We start from the raw sequence: 24,451 nt of genomic DNA, 5'->3' as shown, positions 1-24,451 counted from the left end.
GCGAGCGCGACCCCTGAGCTGTGTTTACATCTCGATGATCGTGGAAGCGACCTGCTGCGCGCAGCATCCTGCAGCCGACGTCTGCGAGCTCCATCCTGCAGATGCCATGGCATGCGCCAGGGCAGGAACGGGGAACCCCCGAACTTGCGTATGTGGTCCCTGGGGCAAACCCGCTCACGTGACACCCGCCCACTGTGAGTGACAGGTAGTGGGAAAGTGGCTTAAGTAACTGGGGCAGTGTGAGTGTTGCCTGACCTAGTGTGAGCGTTGTCTGTCCTAGATGCTTGTGAAACGGGAACGGAATGAGAAGAAAGCGTGACATTTGACATTTCCTTAGAGATTCCTTCTTCCCACTGATTCTTCCTCTATCCACATCGCAGCTCTTCTCCAGAAACTTTTCTGCCGCCAGGTGGTGCAGAGCCTCTCCGCCTGAAGCCTCTACTCGCCCCCACAGCAGAGATGACGTCGTGGCCATTATATATCAAGGCGCTGCACACCCTGACCTCAGTTTTATTGTCCATGCACTATTCACTTCAGGAACATGGTGTCTGAATTTTCGAATTTGCTGTCGCCATGCCCAACCCTGCGGAGGCCTCAGGGTTCAAAACCTGTACAGACTACGGCCAGCAAATATCGATTTTGGAGGGGGCCATGGCTAAGCAGCCATGAGATAGGACGTATCTCTGACTGACTCCTGCTGATTCTTTTACCGATCCTGATGCATACAGTAGTCTAAACTGTAGCACAAAATACTGTAAGCCATGTGAACTCAAGAGGAATGGAATGGTAGCTTGCCTGAGATGAACTGAGCAGCGGATCGCCAGCTATGGATGGAAGAATGAGGGAGTACGGACTGCGGCGACACTGGAAGAAAATGGCGGCCAGCCCCGTGTCAAGAACAATGAGCAGTGTTGCCCGGCGAGGGGATGAACCAGCATCGCGACCATAATAGAAGCGGCCGGAGACGGGCAGCACATACGGTGCACACTGCAGCAAGTGGGACACCTCCGCAGAGCTGTAGCGGGTGATCACTGGTATAGTGGTCAGAAAGACGCTCTGTGCAGGGCACCTGTACAGGGAAGAACGGAGTACTAATACGCACAGAGAACTCGCAGCCAGCGAACCCGGCAGCATCCGCAGGAACACTGGAAAGGACGTTTGCCCACACAGGATTGCCCAAAGGACCTGGCCACTGAGGGAGAGAGGGACTGCTGGTACAGCAACAGCTAAGCAGGTTATCATAGCCATCATTGAGCTTGCCGTGTCCAGTGACATGAAGCTCTGTGCTGCTACTGAAACGGGCAAAGCAGCATATCGCCAGAGCCAATAATAAGCTGGGCCCGCGCCAGAAGACGAAGGCCGGAGGAGGTGATACATTGTACATTGTATCAACAGCGCAAAAGGAAACGAAAGAGCCTGCCCGGGCATGCCGCAGCCGAACGGAGGCAAAAAACAGCAGTAACTGTTAGCATTGAAAATACAGCCTCGAGCCAGAGAGTGCATGTGGCACAAAGAACAGTTCCTGGGAGATTGCGAGTAGCAGTCCATGTGTGCATCTTTATTCTGGGAACCGTGGAGTGGGCGTGTGCACTACACCAGTGCTGAGGCATAACTCCGGTAAACACCAGGAGTGGAATCTGTACGTGAGCAAAGGCCTGCACGGGAGGTGGGGCAACTGCGCTTCAGATGTGTGGGGGATCTGGAAAACCAACACTGCAGACAGGCAAACCATAACATAGCCAAGCAACACTGCATCTCCCACCGGCAGAACCTCATAACAGTTCAAGCCCCAAATAACAGGGGCCAACTGGGAGAAGTGCCTGGAGGCTCCCTGCCCCATACCCTAGTGGCTTAAGGGACATAGACATCACAGGAAACAGCTCCAGGGACCGGGTACGACAGAACAGATGGTCACGACGACAAATTACTGCAGGGTACTGGCCGGTCCTGGAAACGCTGAGGCAGACCAGTGACCGGCGCAACTCCCTTGAGGACCAAGAGGCTAAATAGGGAGTAGAGGGTGGCTGGGACTGCAGCATTTTCGGGATTCAATACACACCTTGATGCCCCCCAGTACAGCCCAACACCCCGCAGACATAGAAATGGAATAGAGGAAGTCTGTGACACACTGTGAGGGGAGACCCGGCAACGGGGCCACATCGAGACAGGAAGCAGACCCAGGGGGCTTAAATACAGGAGAAACAACGGAATGAAGGGACTCGGCAGACAGACACCAGAAGCTGAGGTGACAAGCGGGGGACAATATACAAGCTTACACAGTAAGGCTCGGACGGATAGTAGCAATGCTGATCTCGCCTAACAGAAGGAAGATACACCCTGAAGTTGTCCCTGGAGGCCAAGCAAGTGGTGGAATCACACCTGACTGCAGAGATGCAAGTGTGACAGGGAGGAGCATGGCGTCAAAGTTGGGAAAGATCAAAGGAAAACAACCGACACTCAAGAACTTCGGAAGGGCGTGAAATCAAAGAAGCAAGACGCGCAAGTAGAGCGGTCCTCGGCACGGAACGACCACCAGATCCTAGAGGCCATAGTTGAGCTAAAGACAACATGGGCGAGCAGGATGGACACGTCCATCGCGGAATTGAAAACATTCCTAGAACAAAGTATAGACGTCCTCAGCATGGACGTGAATCTACTGCGGTAGGATGTCAGGAATCTGGTGGAATGCACCGGGGCACTGGAAAAATGAGTGGAAGCCATTGCACACACTAGTGCGGACAATACCAGGGAAGTTGCGGCACTCCACTAAGTACACAACCTAGAAAACAGAGTTGAGAAAGCAGAAGGACGGGTGTGCAGAAATAACGTCCGCATTATAGGCCTGCTGGAAGGAATAGAGGGATCTGACCCGACAAACTATGTAGAGAATATGTTGCTGTAGGAAATAGATGGGGTGCGCACTCAATCAAGGATTCAGTGTGGAGAAGGGCGCACAGGGCCCTGACCAGACGACCGCAGCCGGGCCCCCGTCCCCACCCAGGCCACTCATCACTAAAATATAAAGATCGGGAGAAGATACTGGAACATTTCCGTAAAGGAGGGACGATCAGTAGAGGATCCGCGACCATCACGGCCTACCCCGACTAGACCTTCTTGGTACAAAGACACCGACTAAATTATGTATCTGTTAAGAGGAGACTGCGCAACGCAGGTTACAAATACATGCTGCTGCACCCGACAAAGCTGAAAGTGCTACATAACAGCGAGGCTCATTCTTTTGAAACCCCGGAGGAGGCAATAGAATGGTTGGACGCATGGAATTGCCCAGTAGGCACAGATGACCAGACGGAGGGTAGGCTGGATAAGTGAACTTTGGGTTTCTCAGATACATACTTTGCATTGACCATGAGTAGAGTTGCTGATTTCTAGTGATAATATTTATGGTGGACTAGGATATAGAAATTGCATGAGGCATATAGCGAATTGCGCACAGACCGCGCAAGCTGGCACATGTAAGCAAATTCAAAGACTTGACTTTTATACTGGCCAAGCGCAGAATAGCCATGGGCTGGAAAGCAAGAAATAGACCAAGGGTGGAAGCGTGGTGGCATGACCTTCAGAAATGGCTGGACGCAGAAACAGTGGTGTGGAGTGAGGCAGCCAACAGAGGGGGAGAATAAGAGACACTTGGTAGCTACCTTGTCTGAGTCGACCTGGACCAGCCATGATGACGAAGATTCCTCGGAGGGTGAGGGGAGGATGGTACCCCAAGATAGGGTGGTGAAAGGAGGTGAGGGGGGAGGAAGCTTGGGATGGGGGAGGGTAATGAGACAGCGGTGGATATAATATGATACTGTACATGACATTTGGAAGCTATAACTGATATTCACTGTTTGGTTTCTTTTGGTTGTTGTGTTTTTTTATTAAACTAAATAGAATTGTTTAAAAATAAATAAATACTGATTTTGGATACCCACTGGATTTGTTTATACTGCTTGGGCAAGGAGAAAGACACCCAGGAGTCTGGTTCATGTCAGTCCATGCACCAGAAGGCCCTCCAGGAATGGGCGGCAAATCTTTTTACCTTCGTCAACCAGACCAAAGGGTGGTGATGTGCTGTCTCGTTTGAGGTTATTCAGCGCATAGCCATTTGTCTGCATAACGAAAAGGAAAAGAAGAATTGGAAGCAATCTTAGAGATCTCGCTCTCCAGGTGGATCTTTGCATCGTCATTCTTCCTCCTCTTCCAAAAAGAAGAGCCAGTCGATCCAGAGGTGCACTGGAGCAGGATAAGATAATTTTCCTAACCAATCCTCCATCCCAGGGGAATGGGAATGATTTCGCCAAAAGATGTCTGACATCTTCTCCAAAGCACAGCTGGCTTTGGACACTGTGCCTTCGGCTCCGTAACCGGCAGGCACCGTCAGGACAGGATGACGGCTCTGTCACCGACTTGTCATCTGTGACTGGCAGGGTACCTGCTGTGTACCACTCCCGCACGCCTACTGGCTCGGACCTGGCCAAGGAGAGGGAAGAGCTTCACCTGCTACAGACAACGCATTTCGGAGTTGAGATCTCAGCGCCACCCCGACTTTGTCCTTGACAGCGCTGCAGGCTGCAAAGAACCTCAGCAATATGCTCCTCTTAACTCTAAACCCTACATTTCCAAGATGCCTGACATCTACAGCGAGGAGGGGGACCAAGTACCTTTTGGGTTTGAACCCTTGGTCTTCAGAGAAGAGAGAGACTTCCACCAAGGAATTCTATTAAGAGGGTGGAGACCTCTACAGGCTGCCTCAGACCTCCAACAGGCCAGTGGCCTACACACTGCCCCTGAGCTGGATTTTCTTCCAGCCCTTACCTCTGGTAAGCCTGAGGCACCCTTTCAGAGGCTGATGGCAAAGGTGGCTGCCAATACCCTTAGGCTCTCAGCCCCATTCAGGCCGAAAATTCAGTTCAAATTAACGGACATTGTGGACTAGGGTTCCTGGAAGGAGGCACTACTACACTTCAATGTGGCAGTAAAAACCCTGTACTGGAAGTATGGGAGAAGACCGCTTCTTCATTGGCAGTTGCCTGGAAGCATTGTCCTGCTCTCTCTCTGACCTGGTTTTTCTGTCCACTCATGCCTCCCCGGAGAGCTTGGTGGTGCAGTTTGCGACTGCTGGTGTGAAGTCTTCCACATTGCCCCCTCTTCCACCTAACTGGGAAAGTAAGAGACTGGACTCTTCGGGGAAGGTGTTTGCGTCAGGCAGCCTTGCCCTTCGCGCCGTAAATGCTTCTTGCACCTTGATGAAATTCTGTTTCTGCAGATGAACCGATGTGGCACATGCGACCTAGCATATCTGTGAGGGGGAGATTAGAGACTGTTTCTGGTCTATGGTAACAGATGGCAGGGATGGTTTACAGTAGATTGTGCAATCAGGACTGGGCACAGTTGACCGTGTGGGCAGGTCTGTGGCCACAAGTGCGTTGTTCAGGCATCACTCTTGAATGAGAAGGCCCTTTCATGGCAAATAGTCTGTCTTTTTAAACAACCCCTTCGGTTAAGTGAGGTCCCCCTCATCCGGGCTCAGACCTTCAAAGCACTGGCCAATCTTTAGACCGAGACTTCCGAAGGGCGATCTCGTCTCGCTGGGTCACTCGGTTAGCCTACGGCAAGCACAGGCTTCATACCATAATTTTTCGCACGCCTTCCCCCTCAGCTGGGCGCAAACGCCTGTTTCACAATATCAACATTTCTGTAATGTGTCAAGGGCTATCGATTGTACAAGGGATTTGGCTTGACCCTTGTATGACCACCTTAACACCTTAAACCGGCCTTCCCTGTGGCCTCTTGGTACTTGTAGTTTTTTTTACTCACAATGTTCAACAGTCTCTGTGTTCAGGAAAGGGGTACAAGCCAGAGACCTTCGACTGAGTGCCCACGTGGCACCGGACCACTCTATCTCTTGTACCAAGTTTATTCACAAAAGACCACTTGTCTATTTATCTTCTTAATGTCACCACTGCAACCTTGAGCCTAACACAGCCCAGTCGACTATTAGGTTCTTCCGACTCACCAGCTATGCTGAACTCATTGGTGGTTCCTTTGCTGCTGGAGTCAAGGACAGTACCACAATGGCAACCACATCTTCCAGCCATGGCTATCAGTGCGGGAGGGTGCCATGTACCGCTGACATCCGTCACACCACGTGCCAGCTGCGATTCCCGGTCTTATATTCCTTTCATTGGAAGCTTTGCGGGTCTGTGTGGAAAAGGGCAAGGGCAACTCCCTCCTTGACGTCCTTTCAGGTCTCGATGCATTTCTCCTCAGTTTGAACTGCCTGTCCTGGAATGGCTGCTTCCTCATGCTTTCTTGCGCTTCACCTTTTATCCCTAGGCGGAAGAGAAAGGACAGTCAGGTGTGTAGTTATCAGCAGTCGCCTGACTCTGCCTGATCATTGTGATGGGACATGTCAGGTATATGGTTCTGGAGTTGGTCCGTCTTGCTTCAGAACTGGGACACCCTGGCAGGCTTTCATGAGGAATTATATTCCCCTGGGGATTCTTTCAACCTCTTACTTCGTTAACCCTCATCCTAGGGGGGTTGGTAAACTCGGAAGGGTGAGACTTGTAGGGTTTGTGAAATTAATTGGAAAAATCTGTAAAATAATAGTTTGAAGGTTTGTCGTGGGAAGGACTGGGATTACTGTGATGAAGTGAATAGGGGGGGATTGTGGAAACGGTGACGTTTGGTTAAAGCAGATAGGGAGTCCGGGAAATGGGACGGAGAGAAGAATGACTGAGAGTATTTGGTTAGGCAACCAAAAGATAGGGATTCTGGGAGATGTTGTTTCTCGCTGCAACAGGGTTGGGGTTGGTTTTTGGTAAGGGAGGTTCATTTGGTGGAAGAGAGGTTGATTTGGAACAGCCTATAAAAGCCTCAGGGACTTCCTCCTCCTAGTCTACTTCGCCGGTGTAATACCGTGTCTCACCTGGGGTATTCCCCCGAGCATAACCTCTGGCTCCCATACCCAGGTGATCCTCACTCTCTTGTCCACCGCCAGGGTTGGGATCTGAGAGCGCCAGTCCTTCCCTGCCCACCTGTATAAGGGATTCCCGCGGTCTAATCGGGAGAACACCGTTAGGTGTCTGACACTGACAACACAGTGGTCATGACTACCTCAACAATTGAGGTGGTGTGGGGTCCTTGCCCCTGTGCAGAGAAGCAATGCAACTGTGGTTCTGCGCTCTGAAGAATGGATTCTCTCTGATGGAAGCCCATCTGGCCTGAAGAGAGAATGTCACAGTGGATGGGAGATGCACCAGGAAGTTCTGGAGCAGATCTTCTCCTTTTGGGGAGCTGGTAGTGTGAATTTTTGTTCTCCAGGGAATTTCCTCACCGGGGAGCTCTGGGGATGCCCCGACGGTCGAGTGGACATTCAACCTCCTTTATTTGTTAGTGATCCTTGTCATTCGGCTCGTTCTAAGGAGATTGTGCCTGTTCGGAACTATGGAACCCCATTCTTTTTGCTCTGTTTTTGATCCTGTCTTGACTTTTTGAAGTGAATGCTTCAGTGTTACTTTTCTAACCTTTTGCTCACTTGTTATCGGGAAATTCATCCCCGAAATACCTGGCAGACAATATTTGCTTACACCAACCCACACGCACTACGAGATCATCTCATTCCTACAACTTAGTGGTTCCAAGATCGAATCTAAAAACAGCTGGAGGAGCCAGTTTCCCAGTTCATGCTGCCAAACGTTGGAACTCTATCCCCATCCCCCTCAGACAGGAACCTTCCTTCCTCACTTTTAAAGCCAGTATAAAAAACTGGCTGAGCAACAAGCCTCCTCAGTAAGATGTATTCACTAGGCTAGCCGTTTACCATCTATGCTTCGGCTCAGCCTCCTGTGTTGTTCACTATTGTACTTTATCACCTGTATCTCACATTTTAACCCACCTGTAACCAGTGTCCTTATGTTGATGGTAACCTGTATGCCTGTCTATGTGTGTAAACCTTTTAAGTTTTTCAAGCTCCCAGTTACCTCAGGGTTTGGCGCGTGATACAAATGATAAACAAAAAAACAAAAATAAATTGATCAGTCGTTCAGACTATGAATACTGGGAAACTGTTTCCCTTTTGAAGTCTTGTGTTTTTATATTATTATTTTTTATTTGTAAATTGCCACGTGCCCGTAGGCCTCAGAGCGAGCGCTGTGCTAAAACCAGAGGGTGTTTCACAACCTAGTCCCTGTGGATCCTGTACTCGGGTGGCCAAGGAAAGGCCATCGCTTTTGTATCCCGACCCTGGGTTTGGACAAACGAGGGTGCATCACCTGTTAGGGGGGTTGAGTGGGAGAGAAGCACCCGATGGGGAGACATGGTATCCCCCTTTTTACACAGCCCATCAAACCCCTATCCCTACTTATTTTATGGGAAACTACAGCTCTCATAGTTCCTCTCCACTTTACATTGACAACACTACTGAGCCGAGCAAGATGAGGAATGAGGCCAGAAAGATTACCTCTACTGGCTTGCAATGGCTCTGTCCCTGTAATGAGGCCAGGCAGAGTCAGGCACGTAATCCTAACTATACACACCTGCCACTTTTTAACACTCTGTGTCAGGATTAAAGATGGCACGGAAAGGCACACTCTGAGCGACGCTGGGTCTGAGAAGGAATAGCTCTTTCGGGGCTATGGAAGTTTGAAGGGCATGGGGCTGATCGGCAGTTGCGAAGATCGAGAGAGGGAGCCAGGCGAGATTTCCACACTTTCGGGAAGCCGTAAGCATTGAAAGACTGAAACCGATTGAATGTAATAAAGAAACCTTCAAGGTGCTTGGAAGCGGCCGCAACCTTCCCGGGTGAACGGCGGAGTTGGGGAGGAGGCGTTCGTAACAGCCTTGACTGCTGCATGAAAAGCGTTGATGAAAGAAGACCAATGAGTTATTGAAGGCAACAAAATCCCAGTTTGTGTTAGCAGCGGAAGTAACTATAACTCAAGTTGAAGGTTGCGTGTGCGCGGATAAAACGCGTAGTGGAAAGGACAATTGCTGATTTGTAAAAGTAATGGATACAACGTAACAGAGTGGTCCGACGAAGCGAAATCACACATTGTAAAGTCTTAGTGAAAGTTGAAGTGTATTACATTGGAAACCAAAGGCAAGAAAGTAACTGCGACCCCGAAAGAAAGTTGAATACGTGAAAAGCAAAGTATGTGAACTCTGAAAATGCCAAGAGTGCAAAGTTTATGAACCTTGAACGAGGCTAAGAAGTCAAACTAAAGAGAATAAGAAACTACAAGTACCAAAAGGCATTGATATGGCAATATGAGGAAGATTGTGGATTGTAGAATTGTTTAAAGAGAGGTTGAAGTGGTCATGCAGAGGTCTACGTAAGATCCTTGCAGTTTTGGAAGTCTACGCCTGTGAAAAGACACATAGGACAGAATGTCGGGAAGGGAACCCCCCACGAAGAGAAAGACAGGCTCGAGTCTGGCAGAGAGAAACCTGTGCAGAACTGTGAGAAAGTGAATGTGAAAAGAGAGGCAGGCTTGAGCCCGGCAGAGGGAAGCCTGTGTTGAATTGTGGAAAAGTAATGGTCAAAAGTGAAACTGTATTTATGACAAGGCGGACGAAGCCTAAGGAAGTGATTGAACTACGAGAAGGTTGATGCCCATGCCTGAAATGTTGAATTGTACCAGTAAGCCAAAGTGTGCAAGGGAGCTGGTACTGTTTAGTCCAAGGACATCTGCAGCTGTTTTTCAAATCTATGTTGGAGCCAAGAATCATTTGAAGAAGAGCAGACTCCTTCAGGACCCGAAGACGACTCCTGAAGTGGCCCAACATCCCCTCCATTGTCCGGCCCAGTGAAGCCCTGCTCCTCTGCCTGATCTCCGAAGACACTGAGCAGTGCTTCAGCCTTTAGACTAGTGGGACACACTAGTCTCGATGCTTCCTTGCGGATGCATCCCTTCACAGCCTTTGGAATTGTCAATGCACTACACTGCTTGGTGGACTGACCAGCTCTCTCGTGGGCTACCTCGCCAGAAGAGTTACCGTTCCACATTCGAATCCGGAACTTTGGTAGTCGCCAGGTGGTGCCACATGTCACCTTCTCCCCGAATTCCAACTTCCTATCTTCAAGGGAACCTGTCCTTGGAGCAGCTGCTGTCAACGCGATTGGAAGGATGCCTGTCTTCACCTGCAAATGGTGATCATCGCAGGAACTTGCCTTCCTCCATCATGTGAAGTGTCCTAAGGTGGCTTGCATTGTTGGAATCTGTATTTCTTTGCGGACAAGGATTGCATCTTGCATGTGTGCCCGACCAGAAGAATCCTGGGAACCTCTCACCGGAACAAAGGGTGAAAGATCAAGCCCCCAGCAATGCCCAGACGATCCACAATGACGCCAGGGAAAATCGGAGTCAGCGGGGTAAGTGTCAGTATGTCGTCCTGTCCCTTACACCCCCTCTACCCCCAGTCCTCCATAGTATATCATTGGGAATAAGACCTGTTTCCTATCTCCATTCCACTTACATTTGGTCATCAAACCTGGATCGGGTATCATTCCTGTGGGTTACTCTTTGGTCTGTAAGAAAGGGGAAGACTTACCGATCTACCACAAGACCATTATATCCTTTCTATAGAGAATACTTACTTGTGAGAAACATTGTGTTGTGCTGAAAAAGTCACAAAGTCCAAGGCCCCGTTCATCTTAGGGTTTGTACTTCTAAAGTTAGGATATTGCACCTGTGACTGGTTCTCATTTCATGCATCTACATTACTTACTTGTATTGCTTGATTAAGTTATTTGATGTCTAATTATCGTAATGGTGATTGTATATATTTGTGTTTTAGAGTGTTGTGTGATAATACTACCTGCTAGTTTAACTTTTCATTGTGTTTGAAAGGCCTAAAATAAATAACTGCATTTTTATAAACAACTGTCTAAATTGAGTGCCATACTGTGTGGACTCCATGAGGGCCCCTGACCACACTCACACCCTCCTGAGACTTAACCTTGAACACTCATCCACGTACCTTGATTGGGTTTTGGGTAACCTCGGAGAGCTCCCTGTTCATCAAAACTAGGGTGACCTCCTAAAATCTGAATTCTAGAAATCCATCTTAACACTTTCACTCACAAAGAAGTACTGCTCCCACCATAGCAAGGTAACACATGTCCTCATCTTAGACAGACAACTTAAAATAGCGAGCAAGCCATACTATCATTACTAAAAAGTTGTTTGTATCACTCATCCTAGCAGTCCAAACCCAGAGATTCTTATAGAAGTGCCACATAAGAGATAACATACTATTGAGGTTTAACATCTCAGAAGAAAAGACAATGCACGAATAGAACAAAATTATCAATAAATGTACAACACAGAGCTCGCACACTTGAATAGATCGGGCTCTGTGTTTGAAGGAACATTTCTTCCATCTGTCGCTAAGTTAAATTATTCTAATAGCATCAGTAAAACCTCTAATAAAACAAAATATCTTAGCACATTTCAAGAGCTGTCTGATCCGAAAGGTGCTAAAAATACTCAGTTATAGCCCTTCAACTTTACGTAGTTCTCCTATTATTTGACTCTAAAATTAAACAAATCGTAGATTCCCATTTAAACCACTTCCACCTATAGCACATAGCAGCTATTAACCCACCTTACAGCATACAGGTTTTGTTTACAGACTAGAACCATATTAAAACAGACCATGTTTCAAAGTCAGCTCTTTAAAATTGAAGCATCTAAATTGGCGAATGAACATTGGACAGATTCCTCCATATAATAAATTCTTCTCAGCACTAGTGACTGAAAATACAAACCTAATGACCTCATCCCACAAGTCGTGAGTTCCCATGAGGCATGCCAACATCACCTGTAGAAGATACCTGTCTGCCATTGGTATACCTTTAGAAGATACCAGTGGCAGACCCCTAGGCCACTCTTTTAAGTACCCACTTATCTCAAACTTCTATTACCCAAACGAAATTCTGGAATGGGAATTGTTCAAAATAGACGGTCTACCTTCAGATTATTATATAACAATGAGATACTTTTACTACCCTAAAGTAAGGTCCTCATGCAGTACTGTTCCTCTTGGCCGTCTCTGCAGCCTTTGCAATGGTAGTTCCCAAAATCAACTGAACAAGGCTTGAAAAGTTAATAGAAGTATTTGTCTGTATTTATAGTGAATCCAGTCTTTCCTCCGATGTTAGCCAGTTACATTGGGCTGATTGGAATCTTTTGCACATGCATTATCATGTGAAATGACTTGCGGGATTGGGGGTGTGGTTAGGGGATGCTGAGGCGCTCTTGATATCTATAGCTGTTCAATTATTATGTGCAACCATAGCACAGCTTATGGAGCAATGCCATATAGAATTTTTACAATCTACCAGTGATACCGAGATCCACATCGATGGATGATTCTTGTGAGTCAGGCAAACATTTCTAATTGCCTAAGAAAAATGCTTCTGGATGAAGGACATGTTTCTTTCTGAATTTAACCAAAATGTAGACACTTCTTCTGGGTGGCATTCTGGACAGGAAGCTTTTCTTCCACCGGCTGACACATTTTTACACTCATCCAGTTCTATCCCAAGAGGTGAGGCCTCTTGAAATAGGTGACAAATCTGCCTGTAACTCCCCGCTGTGCACACACTTATCATTGGAGAAGAGCCTACATTGTTACAAAGTAAGCTTTTTTGGAGTGATGGATATTTTGTGACGGTGCTTTTAAATTACTGAATGATACTTAAAGGATCTGTAAAAGGCTCAATGACAGGCTACACAGACAGCAAAACTAGCCAGTTTTGTTGTGACTCAACCTGAAGAAATGTATTCTTGTCAGCCCGACACCAAGTCCTCCAGGAACTCCCACTGGAATCTAGCATCAGTTCTAGAGCGCTATGTAGCGTGCACAATGTCTAACGACACAAAGACCCATACTATCCACAAAACCCTGTGCTGCGCTACATGCATTCTAGCAAATTTCTGATCAGCGGTTGCACATAGAATCCAGTAAACATCTGAAAACTGAACTGTTAAAATAGGTCTGCAATTGAGACCAGACAACTTTGAGCATAGTGCAGAGGAATGCTACACAGGTGAACCCACCTGGCATCAAGCTAGAGCTCACAATGTTAAGTATTTCAGTCCATGCCTCTTTCCCTTACTAACTCTCTCCGACCACCCATTTTCTACTTGAACCATATCTGCAGACAAGATGTGAAGCTTTTGAGCCAAACAAAATTCACCATAGTCTATTGTAACCATTCTGTGTCTCACATCCACTTAGAATTTTTTTCATTTTTTAAAATTTAAACCTTTGTTTAACATGCTTGACATTGCAACAAGGAGCGTCAGGCTTACATGTACACAACATTCACCCCATCGACAACATGAAGTCAGCCATTGTGACCATGCAGGGTCATACAATAAAACTTGCCTATTTCACAACAGGAGACTTTAGACAGGAAACAATTTAGGGTGTACTGACCGTGTTAATAATCAGGTGTTGGCAGAGCATCGATGCCTCCGACATCAACAGCAGTCCTGGAGTGTAAATAAGTTTGAAAGGTGGCCCAAATGTTCCTAGGCCTATTCGTGGCAGGTTGTATAATGGACCATCGCTCCTTCACATCTGCATGGAGCCATTGAACCAAGGTGGCAACTACAGAGTGCAACCATAATAGCAATATATGAGTTGCAAGTAGCATACAGAGACCAGCCAACTTCCTGTAGTTACGACAAGTATGGGGAAACTCATGGACCAAGAATGACATTGGGGTCGGTGCAATAATAAAATCCAGCATCTGTGACATAACATCACAAACCTCCTCCCAGAAGGTAGCAATTCTAGGGCAATACCAGAGCATATGAATATAACCAGCACTGTCAGTGTTGCATCTAGGGCATTCAGAGGGCCGCTCCACTGCCATACGGTGCAACCTAGCTGGGGTGTAGTGGTATCTGTGCAGCACTTTGAATTGAATCAACTGGAATCTTGAATTAAAGGCTAACTCCTGGGTGCGGGAGCACATGCATTCCCAGATCTCGTCGATATGTCGATACCCAAATCTCCACTCCATGCTTTGCAGAGTTTGTCTAGTGGTCAGCATGCCCATTCTTGAAGGAGTCCGTGCAGCCTGGCTACCCCTCTACATTTCGAAGAACCATCCATAACCATAGTTAATAGTGAGTCGTCAGGGGGAAGCAAGCGGAATTCCTGCCAATTGCCCTTGATAGCCCGACGCAGGCCTGTATACTGCAGCCATTTGGAGGGACGCACTCTCAGGGAATCGTGCAGATCTCACCATTCAGTGAAAGATCCCATATTGTACACATCCCTTAAGAGACCAAAGCCAGCCACTGACCATTTGCGCACAGTCGAACCATCCATGGGGGTGGGGGGGTTCCCGGCAGACAGTTCCAAAGGCGGAAGTCATATTGAAATGGGTGGGGGGGAGCCCACCTGCCTCCAGAGTCTGTTCCATGCCACCATTGTGACCCCAGTATTCCAATTTCAAAACTGAGGAGGGGAGAAACAATGAACGGATGTCCAAGTTCCCAGCCGCCAGGTGCTCCAGCTTGACATGGGATGAGATCCGCCAGGATCAAAACAAAACATGGCATAATGAGCCTGGGTAGCTATCCAGTAACTCTCAAAATTAGGGGCAGCGAACCTGCCTTGTGCATAAGCGGTGCCCAAAGTGTCCAATTTCAAGCGGACCACACCACAGTGCCATAAAAAGCTATTGATCGCTTGAGTGAGTTTCTTGAAGAATTCAGACCCCAGCCAGAGTAAGACGTTCCGAAATCTATATAGAAGTTGTGGGAGCATCAGCATCTTGAGGAATGCCACCCGACCAACCACTGTGGTGGGAAGTCTAGCCCAGCTACCAGGCTTCCGCTCAAGGGAAGAGAGGTAACTCCCGTAGTTATGATCGTATAGCGAGGTCCGGTAATGTGTCACCACAACCTCCAGGTATTTTATCTCTGGGATCAAGCCAACCCAAGAAAGTCTCGGGAACTGTGGTGACTTCTGTCAGTGTGAACAATGTGGACTTTGTACAGTTAACTTTTGACCCGGAAAGTTCACCAAAGAGGAGAACATCGTATATTATCAGTGCCAGGTTCTCCTCAGGGGAACGGACGTAGAGCAATGCATCATCTGCATAAAGCGAAATAATCTCTGGGTCCCCCGTAAGTCTTACAACCTCCGTGCGTGTCTCTGGCGAATCCTGTCCGCTAGTGGTTCGATAGCTATCATGAATATCTGAGGCGAGAAAGGGCAACCCTGTCTGGTACCCCTGGCAATCTCAAACTGGGTGGAGTACCGGTCCCCGATGCAGACACTTGCAACAGGGGATGCGTAAAGCAATTTCACCCAGGACAGGAAACTGGGGCCGTAATTACCCTTCTCCAGTACTGCCCACAAGAACTGCCAGGAGACCGAGTTGAATGCCTTCTGCATATCTAAGGTAGCCGCCACCGCTTGCATCTCTGGGTCAATCCGGGCCAGGATGTCTGAAATGTCACAGGTTGAGCACTGTGGAGAGCCCGGGATAAATCCTGCCTTATTGGGGTGAATGATGAACGTCATATATGGGGCCAACTGAAGGGCCAACACCTTAGCAAAGATCTTGACATCACAATTTATAAGGGAATGGGCTCGATATGAGCCGCACTGTGTAGCTGGTTTGTCGGGTTTCAACAGTAAAGTGATAATCGCCTTGCGGTGCGAGGGGGGAAGTCTACCAACCACACATGCCTCATCCCACATGGCTGAAAGCCGGGGATCAAGGCGTCCCCTATAGAACTTATAAAAATCAGTGTTGAGGCCATCGGAACCAGGGGCCTTCCCTGTCGAGAGTGAGTCGATGGCTCCCAGTATATCCTCACTAGTCATTGGGCAGTCAAGCGCCTGTCTAGCATCTGTAGACAACACGAAAAGAGGGAGACCATCAAGAAAAGATTCACTATCTGACAAAGAGGCAGTGTCATCATTTGCATATAGCCCTTCGTAGAAAGAACGAAACTCATCGTTGACCCCCTGAGCAGAGTGGGCAAGTATGCCGTCCGCTCTCTCAACTGAGGGAGCTTGGAGAGTACCACCCTCTGGCCAATAGTCTGCTGGGGCGTTCTCCCTCACCATACTGTCTAGCGGCCTGGGGATCATCTAGGAACTTGGATGGAGAGGCAGCATATTGCGCTTCAAGTTGGGCAAGTAGGAACCCGCTATCATTGATGGATCTACTGATCGATCTGAGGATCCCGGCTACTTTCGCCTGGGCTATTCCACGAATATAGGCTTTGAAAGCCTCCCACAGGGTGGCTTGAGTACTCACCGTTCCGGCATTGAACTCAAAATAATCGCTGATACCTGCACCAAGCTCCGATTCAAACACCGGATCAAGCAAAGTGTTAGGCGTCAGTCTCCACCAACACATCGTCCCATGTCCCACGTCCCTCACCCCACGACAAAGAGATTGTGATCGGAGAGTGATCCCAGACGGTCCTAGGCAAGATTGATACCTGCCCTACAATCGACAAGTACATCTGGCAACGGCCATCTATCAATGTGAGAATGCGAATCATGCAACGTCGAGTAGAAGGTAAACTCACAGGAGAGAGGGTGTAGCAGTCTCCATGCGTCAACCACTTTTAGTGAGGTCTGTACCTCTATGATGGTTTTAGCTGCTCTGGACAGCTGATGTGCACTAGAACTAGACCTATCCAGATTAGTGTCCACTATGGTGTTAATGTCCCCACCCCACAGTATAGGGATAAGAGGAAACCCGGTCAGTAAAGAGGCGAGTTGGGAGTAAAATTCAGGGTTGTCTATGTTCGGACTATATACATTAAGTAGGACCACCTCCAGCCCCAACAACGAACCGTACAGCAAAACATAGCGTCCATGGGGGTTTATATGTTTCACTTTGAGTGAATTTGAGGGACTTATGAAGCAGGATCATGACCCCACAGCTCTGGGTGGAATAGGTGGTGTAATAACGCTGGGTACCCCATGACCTGGCAAACTCATCACACCCCCCAGCCAATGCATGTGTCGCCTGCAGAGAAAGCACCCGAACTTTGTAGTTCCACATAAAGCTGCAATTTGCGCATCTTGACAGGGTTACCCAGCCCCCTGACATTCCAGCTCATGTATATTAGGCCCTCATCCGCCATCTAGTCGGTGGACACATGTCAACAGGAGCCTACCCAGGGTCAGGAAGGTATAACCCATGAAGCTGATTGGACCAGCAGAAGGTTCATCTCGTTGCACCAAGCGCAAGCCGAGCAACTTTTAAACTTTTTGCCCCACCCAACCTCCCCAGCCCCCTCCCAATCAGAGGAGTGAATGCCCACCTGCCCATCAACCAATGATAACAGCAGTTGCAACCTTGCATGGGGGGCTGTGCGCCAGTTGCAGCTGAGCTTTCATCTCAATAGAACGTAACGTAGTATAACAAGTATGTAGTGCATTTACAGCATAGTAACAATGAATCATTCCAGAGCGATTTCACTGAACATTTCGCAAGTAAGAACACAGAACAAGATCAAAAACCATCTCCCGGCCATGAGAGAACCTGGACTAATTTTTCTCCAGAAATTTCACCGCCTCCTCGGGTATGGTAAAAAAGAATACTTTCCCACTATGCTCGACTCTGGGTTTGGCCGGGACATCATGGCATTCTTCACCCCCAAGTCGTTGAGACACTTGTTCCCCATCAAGAATGTCTTGCGCTCATTCTGCACCGCCGTCAAAGTCAGGATAGAGATGGATCCTGCTGGAGCCCAGCATCAACTCCCACTTGGCCCTGGCCGCTCTGAGCAACGCATCCTTGTCCCGGTAGTTAAGGACACGTGCGGTGATAGGGCGCGGAAGAGCCCCATGTCTGGGCTTGGGAGCTAGAGAGCGGTGAGCCTGCTTGATGGCGAAATGTGGTGAAAGCTTAGGGCCATCCAGCAGTGTCAACAAAGTTTGTTCAACAGTCCTCCATGTGGCAGTCCTGATTGTTCTCAGGGACCCCTATGATGAGCAAGACTCCAGATCCTCATTCTTCTTACTGATGGACTGCACCTGCCTTGTGAGTGAGGCCACATCTGCCCTCAATGCCGTGATGTCTTCCGTTGTCCCAACCCTGGTCTCAACCTCGGTGACACGTGCATCAGACTTTTCCATTCAGGATTTTATTGCGCAGATGGTGCCACTCATGTCATCTAACTTGGAATGCAGAGTGGTGAACCCCTTGTACATATAATCCATCATGCGCTGTAATTCAGTGGGCTCCTCCTTTACTTGTAGGTTGCCGCCATCCCCCTCACGGCCCCCTTGTATCTTGGGTGCTGCTTTAGTGTACATGTTAATAGAACTTTGCTTCATACCGCCCCCCTGGGCCATGCTCGCAGATCAATGCCCCCGGGAGAACCAGGGGTGTATAGGAGTGGGGACATGTAGGAACCAGTAACCTGGGGCGGGCCCAATGTGCCCCACGTAGTGCGGTAGTTATGATCTCAAGGACGGCCTAAATCCTACCAAGGGTAAGTAAATGCCCCCGAGTGGCGGCCCCCCCCGCGAAGACCCTGAGCCTGGCTGTCCATCCAGGGGAACCGTGGGCTCAGGAAGGGGATGGCCAGACAGTCAGGGTAAAGCTGAGACCAGTATGAAGAAAGGTTAACTGGGCAACCCCCGGGGGTCCCCCACAGGCACCCCCCAGCGGTCACTCCCGTATCAGTCCGCCACTCCTAGCAACGACCACCGGACATCCCCTGTATGAATAGGCCCAGAAAGAGTGGCAGCAGGTGCAATAACTGTTCTTGGTCTTCCCGATTAGGAGGGGACCCCCTCACAATGCTGGGCGCCGGGAGTGAAAGTGTGCAACCAAGCGATGAGCACTCGCCTCCGCAGCCAGTACCCGTAGCAGCGCCCAGGCGCCCCCAAGCCCAGAGGGGCCCAGGCACTGACAGGCTGGCATAAGAGACAGCATGGAGAGGAGCCTGCATGCAGAACACAAAGAAGAGAGCGAGCCACAGCAAGACAACCTCACAACCCTGGGCCGGGCCCATGAACAGGACCGGTAACTGTCCAGCAGTTGGGGAGCCCTCACCCGGCAGAGTGCTCCGTGACTCCTCACCAGGGGCCAGTGGCCTCCGAGCACACCAGCCTAAGCAGTCCTCAGCAAAGTAAGAGGAGCGTCGGTGCAGGGACCAGGAATCAGCAAAAACAATGCAGAGGACGGCAGGATCCAGGTGAGGGACTGAGACAATGGGAGCATCACACGCTCACACGTAGAGGGAGGCAGCACGCTCCAGCTCCCCACAGCCTTGAGCCCCTTGAAGTACAAGAAGCTTCAGCCCAGGCCGGATCCAGGTCATTTTAAAGAGCAGTTCCGATGCAGAACTACAAAGAACGCCCAAAGCTTGACTGCTGCGATGGGCAGCCTCTGCCTGGCGAGCGGCCCCTGAACTTGTATCAGCCGTGTTGGAGATAGAAGGGCAGTCAAAGAGCCAGAAATTTGAATCGATGCAGTCCCGGCATCAATCCCTGCAGGACCGTAGCCCTTAGGGACACCTCATTGGTCTCTGCAGTCACCACTACATTCCCCCACATAGTGAAAAGCTCCGGCAGATATTCTGAACTGGCGCAAGCCACTGCTACGCACTCCGACAAACTTTCAGCCTCGACGTGAGTCTGACACATCAGCCCCTCCAATCTTGAACCAGCCAGAGCTGAGTAGTTCCGGAGGCTTAATCACTTTACATTAATTGTATTAGGCACTTCTACACAGCGTATTAAATAAAGATGAGGTCCCGGGCTGCAGAGCCTGTTACTCAGGCTGCCATCTTTGCTTGTGCGCAACAGCGCACCCCACTTTTTATTTTTACTAGTTTTAAGTGGTTTGTATTACCAAGTGGCCTGAAGTGATTGCAAGAAAATGTGTGGCGAGCAATACATCAGAAAACATGCTTTTGTTGCCTGGTACTAAACATTGCACCTGTGTTAGTGAACAACATGTTAAGCAATTAAAACATTACGTTCAGAGTTGATGATTTTCATCTTTAGAGATGTTAGTCTAGCTTTGGGAAATCATATTTCAGTTAGAATGTTGCATAAGTCGTTTTTTTCTCTTGAAAATCAGATAAGTGATTTTGTTACTCAAATGCTATGAGTGTGATAAGCATCTTGGAGACCTTTTGACACCTCCATTATCTATTTTCCTCTTAGTGTCTTGTTTTTCAAATATTTTACAGAACCAGATCAACAGCAACCATCTCAGAAGGGCGGAGCAGGAGGTCAGCACTTTACTTGGGAAGGTGCAGTACCTAAGTACACAGAACAAAGGACTTCTGGGGCAACTCAGTGAGACAAAGCGCAAACAAGCAGAGATTGAATGCAAGGTAATTATCATTAAGATGATCATGGGCTGCAAGCTTTCTAAAATATAAGCCACCTAAATTTACAATAATACGGTTGATCTTTGGTGAAGGACATGCTGAAACATATGCTACTGTACACTGCATCATAGTAACTAAAAGTGAACACATGTAACATGAAAGGTCACAGTGAAAAACTATGGTAAATCTTGTTAATGTGTGTGTCCTGTAATACATTTCAAGCTTTACATCCTTTTTGAAAGGGCTATGGCCTCAAGGAATGTTTCAACATTATTCTTTAATGCAGCTTGCTGGACTTTTTGCCATCTTTCATGTAAACATGTATTATAATAATGCCCAACTGTAAAACAATAGTTTATTTTAAGTAGTGTTAGGTCAGAAAGTCCTTCAACTAATTTTGGAAGCCCCCTGGTACTTTTGATAGCTTTTTGTCTCCTGAACTATGTTAGTCAACTGTGAGTCTTTTTCCAAAGTTTCACTGAAGACTGTGACTCGCATGTGTATGTGCTTTCTTTGTAGGCCTTATGGCTAGCAGGGCAGGAGAACTGCAAAAGTGCCCCGTAGAGTCCGTAGGTGAGCTGTTGGTAACTCATGTTGGTTACTTTTTACAAGATTGTGCCAGGGTTTAGCCATTTTACTACAATAGCCATTAGCTCCCTGTGCAAAGATTAAAATGGCTTTCTGGTGTGATTAAATCCTGTAACTTGACAACTGGCTTTGTTGCTCTTCTTCTAATTTCATGGCTGGAACAACCATATTTACCTAAATGAGCTATGAATTTGAACTCACAACGATTTCCCTATTAGAATGCATTCCTTCTCTATCTAGATAAGCGTCTGCCTGACCCATCAATCCATATTACTTTGTATGTGCTAGCCTCCACTGATTGGAAAACCGCCAAATGTTTGATAGTTTCATGGGTAGTGTTTGGACGGCTGGCGTCCCCTGTTGTGCATGCCCGTGGAAACCCTGAGCCATTAGTCACTCAACTAACTGGAACTGATGTTAAGTACCAAGAGGAAGAAAACAATGCTCTGGATTCATGCTGAAAGATCTGAAACCTGACCTGTGATCCTCCTGAAGGCAAACCTTGCTCCACCACAACAAGAGGCAATCCCCCTTTGCAACTCTCCCCTTGATCTGGTGGGCCTAGTTTGATCCCCATCTGCTGCATCCATGAAGTGTATTTCCAGTTTCATTGCTGGAGGCCAAATGTCATTGTTTCTGCTATCCAAACTGCTTGCCACATCGCTGGACTTGTCAGGCCGGAATGTGCTGTTGTCCTTTCTCTGAGAGAACCACCATTGTACCAGTGCATATTCTAACCTGTTCCGGAGAATCACCAGTGTGCTACATTGCTGCCATTTCTTTGGCCACTAACTGGATGGTTCTTGTCAGTCCTCTGAACTAATTTGCAGGAGCACTTCATGCAGTCCTTGCTGCCCAGAACCATCACAGTGACCAGTGAACAACCAGGATCCATGTGATCATGTCACATTTTGAAGTCTGGCAAATTTTGTGTGGTCCTCAAATGCAGAATGCTGATTTCATCTTCCCCTCCTACACCCCAGCCCCAGATTCCCCCAGCCAGCTGATTAGGCCACCAGATCAGTGCAGTGTCCTTGAAACCAAGGGAGGAGAGGGTTTGAAGGAGGCAGGGATGGACCAGTGTGCTCCTCCTGCCCCAAACCACACAAACACTTGTGCTGGCAGGGTTTTCTTTGATTTAGGGGGTTGGGGGCTGAGGGGTTCTTTGCTTCATCAAACCCCTCCCTTCCCTGCAAGAAACGGTCCCCCTCAACCTCCTCACTCACTCACACACACACACACACACACACACACTCACACTCACACTCACACAATATTACCTGCACCCCCTGATCCTTTGCACCCCTGTCCCCCTCCCTTCCATGCTACAGACATTCCGTCTGAACCATCACGCAAATGTACGCATACACACTTGCCTTACAGGGCTGTGACGTCTGGCCCGGATGTACCTGTCAGCCCCTGCATGCACTCGTGCTTGCTGAGAGGCATGACTTGAGCGGTCTCGCTAAATCGTTTTTTTAACTCAATATTTAAGTTCTTCACTGAAGACTGAAAAACAGATGTTGGTACTAGTCTTTGCACTTTCCTCATCCTCTGCAATTCAGTGCACTCCAACAGCCTTATTCTCATGTTGTGGGCCTTCCATCTCCTCTTCTGTTGCTCAGGCTGGGAGGATTGCTCAGGGGCAACAAGTTTGTCTTGGAAGCAAGACAATGCAGAGCAACAGTTTCGAATACTGGCCCCACGCTTAGAGACTGGTCTCCGGTATGGAGTGTGTTATGAAAAAGATTCATTCTGTTCTTAAGTGCCTAGAGGCCTTTCCTGCAGATCTTTCTCCTCAGCACTGCAAATACGACTCGGAATGCATTCAAATCTTCGATTCACTTCTTCAATCTTCCTTCAAGGGTCTTTCATTTGTCCACTTGTGGTCAGAGGTTTCTCTGGTGTGGTTCCTCACCACCAGCCTTAAGGTTTCCTGCTCACTTCCAAAGTTTGCAGCTTTTGATAGTCCTATACTGTAACCCAGTTTTCTACGGGCACACTTTGAAACTATTTTTAACTATTTTGACTATCTAAACGTTTACTTGCCTGCACATAATTGTTTATTACTTGCTTGAATTGTTTTTCTGTGCCCTTTAGTGGTAACCTGACTATTTGTAATGCTCTAGTTCTAAGTAAATAATCTGAATTGTAGATATTTAATTTATGCATAATTTTATAGAGAGTATATTTTCAGTGTTGTATTGTGTAGGCATTCCTTAAGTGTGTGTGCATGTTTGTAAGCTTTACCTTATTACCATCCATATCTCCTCCAAAGAGTGAATCTTTTCCCAGCTACTACAGAGAAAGATAGGAATAACTACATGCATATATGTTCTTGGTTTTTTAACAGGTTTCAATGCATCTTCTACTTGCATTGCCTTTGACCATTGATTAATAATTGCCATAAGTCCTGCAAGCCCTGCAGCTGCAAAAAGATGCTTTGTTTCAAGATGAGCCGTAATCCGCAAGACCGCACTCGTTTGGCAGCCATCTTTAAGGCATGCAGCATATTCTTTTGGCATATTGATCACCTGCTGCCCTTGATACTCTAGCCCCCAGGTGTCCCACAGCCAGGCTTTCTCTTAAAAGGGTGTCAGTGCTAAGAGCTATTTTCGTTTTGCCCTGCTAGGGTAAGGGATGCAACCCCTCCATCTACTGCACTTTTCTACCAACTGACACATTAAGCACCACCCCACGTATGCTCACCCTTGAGTCCACTCCCCCGCTGTAGACCCCCTCCTCACCAGCTATCTGCTTACCATGGTTCTACCCATCCACCATTTTCTCCTTACTTTCCTCTGATGTACTCTCTTGGCGCCAACACAAATCATCTCACAATTTCTCCTTGCCCCTCTACCTTCTCACTGCATTCCTACATTCCACACACCTAAACAGCCCCTGGCTGTTCCTCGAGTTTCCAGCCTTAACACTCAAACCTCAAATACCCCACTGGTCTCCCTTAAGAAATGCCCTTCACTCGCCATCATCTTGGTCTCTGACTGAAAATCTGGGCCTTTGGAGCACCCACCCTCTTTGTAGTTAAACGTACTTACATACTGACCGCTTTGACTTAGCCATCACAATCGAATTGATTCCTCTTTTAACACTGCCACTCTAGTTCTCTGCAGTACTGACTTTGCTATCTTCTCCTAATCCCCTCATTTAACAACAAAATACAGTTATGTTTGTGTAATGATTAATAAAGACACATGTCACGGATGGGTACAATAAACTCCAGAATACAAAAGATAGTTTCAGGTACTTTTATTGACTTACATAATGATGAACTGCTCAGGATACAGGTTGGCTAAACTATTTGGTTTCCCTACCTCTGTCCCTCGATCTCCTGTTTGCGCCCTCCCTCCATACTAACCCAGGCTTCCCCAACACCGATTGCGATATCAAAACTAGAGCTCGGCAAACCTGTCTAATCTAGCTTCAGATGAGGGCCTAAAGTCTGAGGCCTACTCTCTTACTCTCTCTCAGGTTTACCTACTTCATAT

At 48.0% G+C, this 24,451-nt stretch overlaps 1 protein-coding gene across 4 annotated transcripts in view; it reads left to right on the top strand.

The window, feature by feature from the left end:
* EVI5 (ecotropic viral integration site 5) overlaps window positions 1-24,451 on the top strand; it is a 2,339,304-nt gene that overhangs the window by 1,355,583 nt on the left and 959,270 nt on the right. For all 4 annotated transcript variants that reach the window (XM_069641804.1, XM_069641802.1, XM_069641803.1 and 1 more), the window contains one exon: window positions 20,214-20,360. In XM_069641804.1, coding sequence (XP_069497905.1) covers window positions 20,214-20,360 — 147 coding nt within the window. The remainder of the gene's footprint in view (window positions 1-20,213; window positions 20,361-24,451) is intronic.

Source organism: Ambystoma mexicanum, chromosome 1q, assembly GCF_040938575.1.
Source record: "Ambystoma mexicanum isolate Mex_15411 chromosome 1q, UKY_AmexF1_1, whole genome shotgun sequence".
Classification (NCBI taxonomy): domain Eukaryota; kingdom Metazoa; phylum Chordata; class Amphibia; order Caudata; family Ambystomatidae; genus Ambystoma; species Ambystoma mexicanum.
Note: the sequence above shows the minus strand (reverse complement) of the source record. Positions and strands in the feature narration are given on the sequence as shown.